The 9,605-nt window shown below is 33.7% G+C and overlaps 4 protein-coding genes across 4 annotated transcripts; 2 read left to right on the forward strand and 2 right to left on the reverse strand.

Annotated features, from left to right (window-relative positions):
* The first annotated feature begins 242 nt into the window (after positions 1-242).
* Positions 243-1,219, forward strand: LOC144852376 (uncharacterized). Its single transcript, XM_078710163.1, has 2 exons — positions 243-846; positions 1,203-1,219. Exons 1-2 carry the CDS (start codon positions 243-245, stop codon positions 1,217-1,219), a joined length of 621 nt encoding a protein of 206 aa, XP_078566289.1.
* On the reverse strand, positions 1,138-3,060 carry LOC144853018 (uncharacterized). Its single transcript, XM_078711073.1, has 2 exons — positions 2,601-3,060; positions 1,138-2,238 (listed from the first exon to the last, which is right to left on the reverse strand). The coding sequence occupies exons 1-2, from the start codon at positions 2,873-2,875 to the stop codon at positions 1,488-1,490; spliced, it is 1,026 nt and encodes a 341-aa protein (XP_078567199.1). The 5' UTR covers positions 2,876-3,060; the 3' UTR covers positions 1,138-1,487.
* Positions 2,992-4,425, forward strand: LOC144853019 (PH domain-containing protein DDB_G0274775-like). Its single transcript, XM_078711074.1, has 2 exons — positions 2,992-3,326; positions 3,613-4,425. Exons 1-2 carry the CDS (start codon positions 3,111-3,113, stop codon positions 3,829-3,831), a joined length of 435 nt encoding a protein of 144 aa, XP_078567200.1. The 5' UTR covers positions 2,992-3,110; the 3' UTR covers positions 3,832-4,425.
* On the reverse strand, positions 4,078-9,362 carry LOC144853016 (adenylyltransferase and sulfurtransferase MOCS3-like). The gene is made up of 12 exons (XM_078711072.1): positions 9,203-9,362; positions 8,665-8,749; positions 8,385-8,477; positions 7,883-8,003; positions 7,703-7,777; positions 7,493-7,610; positions 6,971-7,079; positions 6,803-6,865; positions 6,481-6,644; positions 6,231-6,369; positions 5,969-6,064; positions 4,078-5,557 (listed from the first exon to the last, which is right to left on the reverse strand). The coding sequence occupies exons 2-12, from the start codon at positions 8,741-8,743 to the stop codon at positions 5,406-5,408; spliced, it is 1,209 nt and encodes a 402-aa protein (XP_078567198.1). The 5' UTR covers positions 8,744-8,749; positions 9,203-9,362; the 3' UTR covers positions 4,078-5,405.
* Positions 9,363-9,605: the final 243 nt, after the last annotated feature.

Consider the following 9,605-nt stretch of genomic DNA (forward strand, 5'->3'; position numbering starts at 1 on the left):
AGTATGGAACGCAATAAGTGCAAATACAACGACGAGCAAATGCGGTTTTAATTTTATACTTTGACGAAAAGTTGGATCAGAAAAAATGTAATTTAAAGGCAAAAAATAGTAAAATTGCCTGTCAGACAATGTATTTTGGTTAATATAACTATTTTGTCTTTGGGAAATTAATTTTGTTTCTTTCTTTTTCTATGGAAGTGAACAATTTTATTAAAACTTGGATGAAGTCCAACAGACTAAAAATGAACAGTGAAAAAACAGAGTTCATACTATTGGGAAGCAGAGCTCAACTCCTGAAATGCGAGAAAGATCATATCATCGTATGTCAGGACAGAATACCACGTGGTTCATCTGTAAAATACCTTGGTGTTAATATCGACGACCAGCTATCTTTCAAGAACCATATACGCGATAAATGCAGAACGATAGCTGTTAATTTATACTATATTCGTCAAATTCGCAAATTTCTCTCCAAGGACCTTTGCCAACAACTAGTTCAATCGCTCGTGCTGTCACATATTGATTACGCCAATGCATTGTATTATGGTCTACCTGCTAATACCCTTGCTCCAATGAAGAGGTTACTGCACCAAGCTGCGAAAATAATTGTCAGGAAAGGTCGGTATGACAGTGCAACTAATGCCATGCGATCCTTGCACTGGCTTCCGATGTCTCATAGATGTCAATTCAAAATAGCGTGTCTTGTATGGCGTTCGCTTAAAGGTTCCGCTCCAAGTTACCTGAGAGATATTCTTACTGTGCGGAATGTTTCTCGCAGTACTCGTTCAAGCACCAGCAATTATAACCTGACAATCCCACGAACTAAACGAAAGACATTTGCTGACCGTTCGTTCGCCGTAGCAGGACCCAAAATTTGGAACAGTTTACCAAGTCACATTAAACACTTAGACGACTATAATCAGTTTAAAAAACATTTAAAAGCACTATATTTCAAACAATGTTACGATACTAATTGATGTGAAGCGCCGCTGATTATAATTAAATGTTGTATAAATGTGCGCTATACAAGTAATAATAATAATAATAATAAAACTGCAAACATACAAAGTCTGATTTTATTAATCTTCATTTTAATGTTTTTTAAGCATATTATACACAATAGACAAAAGTACTATTAGACACTTTTATTAATTCTTCTTTAGAACTATCCTTTTCAAAAATTATTTATAATATTCTTTCAGTAAACCTCACTGCATGATTGTATGATTAAAACCATTAAAAGTGGAAATTAAATTTTATATTACACTGTTTCTAAATGTATTAACAACAAACAAATCTCTTGTTTTAATCAACTGCATCTAAATATTTGTACCACATTATTAGGCCTGCAGCTAACTATCACACAGTAAACATTTATAATCAAATTGATTCTTTTCTATCGAATTAAAATATTTTTTAAAATTGATTTTGAGTATTAAAAATCATAATGGCGCATAAAATAAGAATAAATTAACTAAAAATTTGTTTTATTCATCACCCTCGTGTTGACATTCATCTTCAAGATGACCCTCATACTCAAGACTACTCTTCCTATCATTGAGTTGACTTACTTCCTCAAGATTATCCCCTTTTTTGAGTTGACCTTCACCCATTAGTTGACATTCATCTTCGAGTTCACCATGATGCTTAGGTTGAACCTTGACCTGATCATTTCCAGTACTGTTGTTATTGTCGTCCCCACTATAATCATAGTCATAATCTTTTACTATTACAGACTTTCTTGTCATAACATCATATGTACTAGTATAAATGAATGGCTTCATCCCCCATTTATTTTGGCTGTAAATAATACAATGAGTAAACACATCCGGTTTGTACTTCATTCTACAATGTATGCCAAGATTCCGTAGTTTCGATTCAAGCTCATAAACAGAATTTCTGTCGGTAAAATCATCATTGTAAACACAAATAACATGTGATTTACTTTCTGTAGGTGTAGACACTTTGGTGAAAGATCCTAGCTTTCCTTGGTGATGAGCTCGACCAATTATATCCCATGCCAGATCAACATGTGGTCCAGTTTTCCGGAAAATCATCCACTTGCCGTGCAGAACTTGATGCCTTATAGCTAAATCACGCAGTAAGGGAAAAGAGACAGTGTGACCACTCTCGAGATGCCATGTCCATTCTGATAGCAAACCTGGTACATCATTTCTTGCGGAAGAATTTGCAAGCTCTCCGGCAGGCTTTTTATGGGCCAAAGCAATCCAGCAATTCCTGGTTTAATAAAAAGCAATTAAACAATTATATAATATATTATGTACTGCAAGAAAGAATAGAGTACAGATCTCAATGCATCCAACCTTTTAGACTTTTCTTTTCATTTTATTTCAGTTCATTCAATTTTACAATCAACATAAACAAATTTAATTAACTTTGATTTAATATGCAAGAACTATAATACTGTACTACTACACTAGGCTACACTTTCTTTTACTAAACTGTGTTTGGCAAATGGCTTTTTCGGTATTTTCTTTGTAATAATTGATGTCAAACTTTATTTGGACATTCTTTATATAGGCTTGCTTTGTGTTTCTAATCATTATCATCCATTACTCTTCTTGTATTATTACACTTACGCTTTAAATGTAGAGGGATGAAGCTTAGTCATCATTTCCTCAAAATCAAAGATGCTTCCCATATACTTTTCTTCCCCATCAAGAATACAACCTACGTGTTTAACTTTACTTGAACAATCAGATTCTGAACCATCATTGTCAACATTTGAAGGACCTTCTTTTATGTTGAGGCTTTTGTCAACATCTTTAGTCCCTGCAAATTGTTGATGTTTCTCTCCAATAGAAACATCCTGACTGACTTCTTGTTCTTGGTTGTCACATAGAATTCCTTCCATATGTATGATGTCATTCAGCCCTTGCTTATTGATTGCAAACACTAGGTACTCATAAAGAACCAGACATCAACAGTAAAATTGTACATTTTTGGGATTTTTTAGGCAACAGAGAAACACACAGGCTAAAGGATTTTGCAAGCAGTACAGGGAAGAGAGAATTGTGGTGTTTGTACGTGTGTGTGTACTACCAGAAAATGAGGGCGCTCTTCAGGAAAACAAACCAGCAAAGTTGAAAATGGCTGACGAAGATCAACAACACGGATCTACAAGTTGTTCCAACTCAAATGCCGAAAGCAGATGTAGTAGTAATGTTGATAACCTCCAGAAAGAAACAGATTTGGAAAATATGAAAGATGGGTGGTTGATGAAAAGAACTAAGATGTCGCAAAAATGGAAAAAACAATGGTTTTCATTAAGGAAATCAACGTTATTTTATGGCGACGATGTTGAGGTAGGTACGCGCGACTCGTCGCGGGGTGGGCGGATCCCAATTAGCCTATCGTGAATTGGGGCCTAGGATAGATAGGCTAGCCAGCCTAACCAGGCATTCGATTTACTGTATTTTAGTCTGGAGTAACAACTCGTTATGGAGTTATATTTGTGTTACTCAATTCAACGTATAATTAAAGTGTTAAATTCTACTTCAAGAAAGAGGTTTTTTGCCTAATTATAATTTTAGCTTGTGACATTAAGAAATAAACGATACAATTTTTTTTTATGACATTTTTACATTTCAGAGTGCTACGAAATCGATATGCTTGACTGGTGCTGAAATTGCAGAAGCTGACATTGACAAGAAGTCGTTTGCGTTCAGAGTAACTCCGAAAGGAAGAAAAAGGACTTTTTTTATTCATGCTGAAAATGAAACCGACCAACAAGAATGGATGCAAGCGATATGTTTTGCGAAGGCAGCCAGTCATCAGGGTGATGCATCACAAGCCTGTGTCGTGCAATGAAGCATGCACTTAAACCAGAAATTGAAGATGAAGTTCATGTAGTCACAATGTGCGGTATACATACATACAGATTTAAGCGCGTTGAAGTTGAAGGATGCGTTTACATGTTTTATACCATACCCCAAAACTTGTAGGACAATGATTTTTACATTTCTATTTTACAACTTATTTATATGTGTCTATGTTCTGTACTTATTTAGTTCTAAATATTTATACTGTATAACTGTAAGTAAATAGAGAATGAAATATTACATGTAATCTTTATTTACTGTATATGACTATAATATATCACATTTAATAAAAGATTTAAAATAGCAACTCAACATAATTGGAATTATTACCCTAACCTAAACCAAGAGGGAATATCATGCTATCAAATGAAATTTTATATAGTTGTACCCTTGTACGAATTTGCCCCTACATTGTATCCAAGCCTACTGTCATTCCAATTTATTTTTTTTCTTTTACATACAGTACAAGGTTAGATTTGATTTAAGGCCATAGCCACCAGTACGGTTGGTATGGTTTCAATCGGACCACTTTTTGGCAACCCTGTGGCTGCATAGGGGATTGTTCCCTGTTTTTGCCACCACCTCACATCAATTCTCTGTGATTTAAGAACAATCTTATATAGTACTTATTGCATCATGGTTTAATTAAAATGGTGCCTAAAGTGATCATGATTATATTAAAAATATTTTGATTAAAGGTGTAGCATTTCATTTACCTTCATTGTTGTGCAATAGGTTTTATTTCCAATTGTATTATATTTGTATGTAAATATTGAATAGAAGACCACTGTTGTATGCAGTCATTCTTTTACTTTCAGACCTTTTTGGTACAATTTGTTTCTTTATCTTTAACGAGGATGAGGCTTAAATGTTCGTAATAAATTAATAATTAGCATTTTTTGGCACAAGAAGATACTCGGATAATGTTTGGTGTAAAATTATAAAGATATAGTCACATTATCACTTCTTGCCAACCCCATGTTACACAACAAACTATAATGTATTATTCTATACCTAACTGTAGTGTTGGATACTAGTGTTGTTTGTATAGTAAGTTGTGTTAGAGGTACTAAAGTAATGAAAGTGTGTATGTTAATAAACCATATATAAATATGCATAAGAATATATGTATGTGTGCAAGTTATTTAAAATAATGTATTTACATTTAGATATTAGTTATATAGTAGTATTTTATTATTTGTAAATGTTTATATAGCACTGTCACATTCATTTTAAATAGATAATTTCAATAAATGATGCATAATTTAAATTTCTTATATTTGTTTGGTTCATTTTGAGAGTACGCTCAATGAGATATTCAGTGAATTAAAACCATAAATATTAGTCCTTATAATGTATGGAACAAATATATGTTTTGTTGCTACTCTGAGCCTGGAAGCATCCCTACAACTGGACAAACACATCAGCTGAATACATACATTTTCTCAGTTTCTAACGTTTCTTTTTGTCTCAGTATGTTGGAAACTACGCCTCCTTGTACATTCTTGATGTTCACATTTTGACCAATGCATCAGTTGAATACAGACATTGTTTCTTTTTCTCTCAGTAAGTTGGAAAGTTTGGGTCAATCTTACTTGACCAAGCTGCTAAGCCTCCTTGTACATTCTTGATTTTCACATTTGTTGATTCAAATTTTTCTTTTAATTTTAAAACTGCCTTCTGTGAGTCATTACCTTGTTTGCACACAACATATACTATGGAGGAGAACATACAGATGCATTAATGTGACTTGAATAACTAAACATTAAATTGTACATAAATAAATTGTGGAGTTCAATCAGGGTTCAATCCTGACCTAGTGCCAGGGTTGTAACTCTTTGAACTTCACCCCCTAAGCCTCAAATGAGACTTAGTTTATAAGCATTATAAATCATAACATAGTTTTTTTATTATCCTGTAATTGGTGAGTTGCTTGCTGTTGGAAGTGTATAAAATAAAAAAAAAAGTGCTTACTATGGAGAAAAACATACATATTGATATGACTTGGAAATAACTAGACAATTTGAAAGTGACAAAAATACTGACAAAGTATTATGAAAATGCCTATTTTTTCACTGGACTGTAGACTATTCAGTAGATATTAATTGATGACTGAAGTGCTGTACCTGTTATGTTATCTTTGATTGATGAACATTGAGAAGTAATTTGCTTATTTAAAAGTGATAACTGTTCTTCATTTGCTACATCAGAAAGTGGGATGTCTGAGATATTTCAGTTAAAAATAGTTTTTTAAATCAAGTACAACATAAAATATTTGTCATCTTTTTGTTACATAGCAGGAAATAGAGGAATCTATTTTAGAAAAAAAGCAACAAGTGAACTAAACGGAAGGAAATTTGCACTTTACATAAAATATAAGAAGGATACTATGGAAGTTCTTGAGATGGCAAATATCAAACTCCACTTGAGGGCGCACATCTATGTAAACACTGGTTGCTTTGCTTGCAGACTTCAAGTGTTCAACGGTCACATGATCTGTTTTATCCAGTAAATTCAATTTCAGACACTTATAAAAAAAAAGAAATCTCAGTTAGCACTTAAATTTAACTGTAGGACAATGTGGGTTAAACAACAATTTCAGTTTGATACTGAATGTTAATAAAATGAAAAAAATTACCTTATCTGTAGCACTAGCTCCGCAGAATATTTCATAGTCAATGAGTTGTTTGACGGATGGATCATCACCACAAACCGCACATGATGCTTGTCGTTCTCTCAGTCGTATTGTTCTAAATGTTCCATTCAAACCATCAAACATTAACAGTTTTTTGCTAAATGAGGCTTTAATTTATTGGTTAAAGATTCAATTCATTTTAACATCTTTACCATTCAGTATTGGAAGCAAACAAATTAGTTACTGTAAAAGTATTCTTGGTCTTTAAAATCTGGGGAGGCCAATTTAAATTTGAGTTAAAATGTGTTGTACTGTAAAAGGATACAAGGTATTCCAGTAGCAATTTTAATAGCTTCTAATGCCTGCATACACCCAATCATACCAGGAACTAAAACAAACAAAGACAACAAAAAAACACAAATGAATGACCTCTGTGAAATCATCAATTAAACTGATAATGGATTAATCATGGAGGAAACTGATACAAACCTACCTGGCCCTAACACACCACCATCAGAACAATTGGTAACAACTTCAGGAGGGGGAGGTTTAGGGTATAAACATCGGTAACAAGGTCCTCCTTCGTGATTGTATACAGTTAACTGAAAAGTGAGATACACATGATAAAGATTCCATTGATCATTAAAGTTGAAGAGATAAAGATATGATTGAGTATGAAGCATTATGTCAGACAGAACACATCTACCAAGGCCCATAGCCACCAGTACAGTTGGCAGGGTTTCAACCTGGCCTGATCCTGTGGCCTGTACGGAGACTGTTCCCCTGTTTTAGACCACAGCACCATAATTTCTCGCGACTATGGCCCTGTTACCTGAATGAGGTATATTTGGACCATCAAAATGAATATTAACAACTTATCAACATAACTCCTAAATAAACTGAACCTAATCCTATAAATAATGACACAATAAATAATAGACTGCTAAGTTGTTGTCCCATTTATAATGTGATGGTCCGAATATATCCACAAATATAACTTGACCCATTAACTGACCTGACCTTCAAATCTAAGTGCACTTCCAGAGATGAGTGGTTTTCTTGAAAGAACACAAGCATCATTTAAAAGATACCTGGTTGCTGCATTGTCCGTACAATCTAACACTATATCATAGCTTTAAAAGTATTAAGGAAAACTTTGTTTTTATTATTGATCTGTAATTAAGCAGTGCCTGTATCATAAAAGTCTTGATTTCTTTAAGGATACTCTTTAATGATGTCCATAGCATTTATTCTGTCTAATTGTAGGCGATATGGGATGCAGTGACAACCAGAGTTGAGTCTGAAATAAACAGTACTATATATGACAATTTGATGACGACAATGATTATGAAAACAAGAATTTAGGACTGGTTTTGGAAGAGCTGACTGTATTTGGTATACTTACTCCTTAGCAACTGTACATGCTGAATCTGCTTTCTTTTCATTTAACTTTGTTTCTTTATGGAGAACTTGACGATGTAAATTACTAAGCTCAACTTCATCATAATCAACAATACCCAGTTTCCCTGTGAAGCAAACAAAAACAATAAATGATGATAAAAAGTAAAGGTGAGTCCCGTGTTCATTCTGAACGTAGAGAAATGAGCTGTTAGAAGCTCATTGTACTAAGCCTCAGCATTATGTGGTAGGGTGGCCAGTTCCTTTCCATGTCATGCCTTATTCAACCAGGCACTCAAGTACAGCTGATTGGACTGGGAGTTGTCAGGAATTGAACCTGGGTCTCTCTGTATGACAGTCAAGTGTCCTAACCACTCAGCTTTCCAACTCCTTGATGTTATATAATTATTAAAAGGTGTGATTCTTTTGGTAAACTGAAGGCTTTCTTCTGGCCATATCAGATAAACGTCACAAAAAAAACCCAAAAAAGACAAAAAGTAAAAACTGACCAATACCAGCAGCTGCAAGATACAAAGTGGCTGGACAACCAAGGCCACCAGCACCGACAATCAACACCGAAGAATCTAAAATGGATTTCTGCCCTGAAAATGAAAGGTTTATTATTTTTATTATCTGAAAATAATGTTACTTTACAGCAGTCATGAAAGCATGTGTACTAAATTATATTTTATTTGTTTTGTCATTTGACAGAACATCTTCTTCTTCATTGGAACTTGCCCGGAACAGAATTCTCATGAATTACTTAATGAAGTAATTATCACTACAAACCTTTTGCTCCGATTTCTGGTAAAATCATCTGCCTGCTGTATCTTTCAATAGCATCTTTGTCCAAAGCAAGCTCTGACATTTTATTCTGTCAAAAATCAAGTCAGTCATTCATAAATAATCTTTAATATTAATTAGTGTCTAATTTGATTGTTGTTCTTGATTATGTTTCCATTCTGCAATTGAAGGAAATAAATGTTTATTTTGATTTGATTTGATGTTTATTTTGATTTGATTTGATTAATAATACGGTTGTTTAGAGACATTCTAAATTTTCTTTTCTTTGAAGCACTTTCCCAATAATTATTTTATTCTCAATGTAAATCTTTAATACATAATTGGAAGATTGTTCTGCTGTAAAGGCGGCATTTGCCTTCCATAGTACAAGTGATGACATACAAAAAGAATAGGCTACCCTCTCCTATATAAATAAGGGCAGTCGGTTGAAGAATAGCCAGTATTGAAAACCGAATGTTAAATATATAAATGAGTGCAATATTATTTTTATATCAGTAATTATGAAAAAAAGTAAGTACTGTACCTTCTGTGTATCCTTTTCGAGAGAGAATAGAGCCGATGATCGTCCTCTCTGCACACAAATCAACACATGGAAAACTGTTATGCTGCCCTCAACGTTGTGACAATAAATAACGAGACATATTTAGGGTACCAAAATGTACCACAACCATGGTATCATTCGAATTTGAAAATCCAACATGGGTTTTAAAACACAACTTAAAAACAATAAAATACTGCACCTTAGGGCACCTCATTACTTTTTAAAGGCGTTTGTTCATACCCTAAATAAAATATAAAATGAGTCCATACAACATGGTTATATTTAGTACTCCAAATATGCCTCTTCTTTATGGGACGCCAATACCGCCGAGTTTTAACAAAATAAAAAACATATAGGCCTACATGATTTATCGGTAAGACCACAT

The sequence above is a fragment of the Antedon bifida genome, chromosome 9 (genome assembly GCF_963402885.1).
Source record: "Antedon bifida chromosome 9, ecAntBifi1.1, whole genome shotgun sequence".
NCBI classification, from domain to species: Eukaryota; Metazoa; Echinodermata; class Crinoidea; order Comatulida; family Antedonidae; genus Antedon; species Antedon bifida.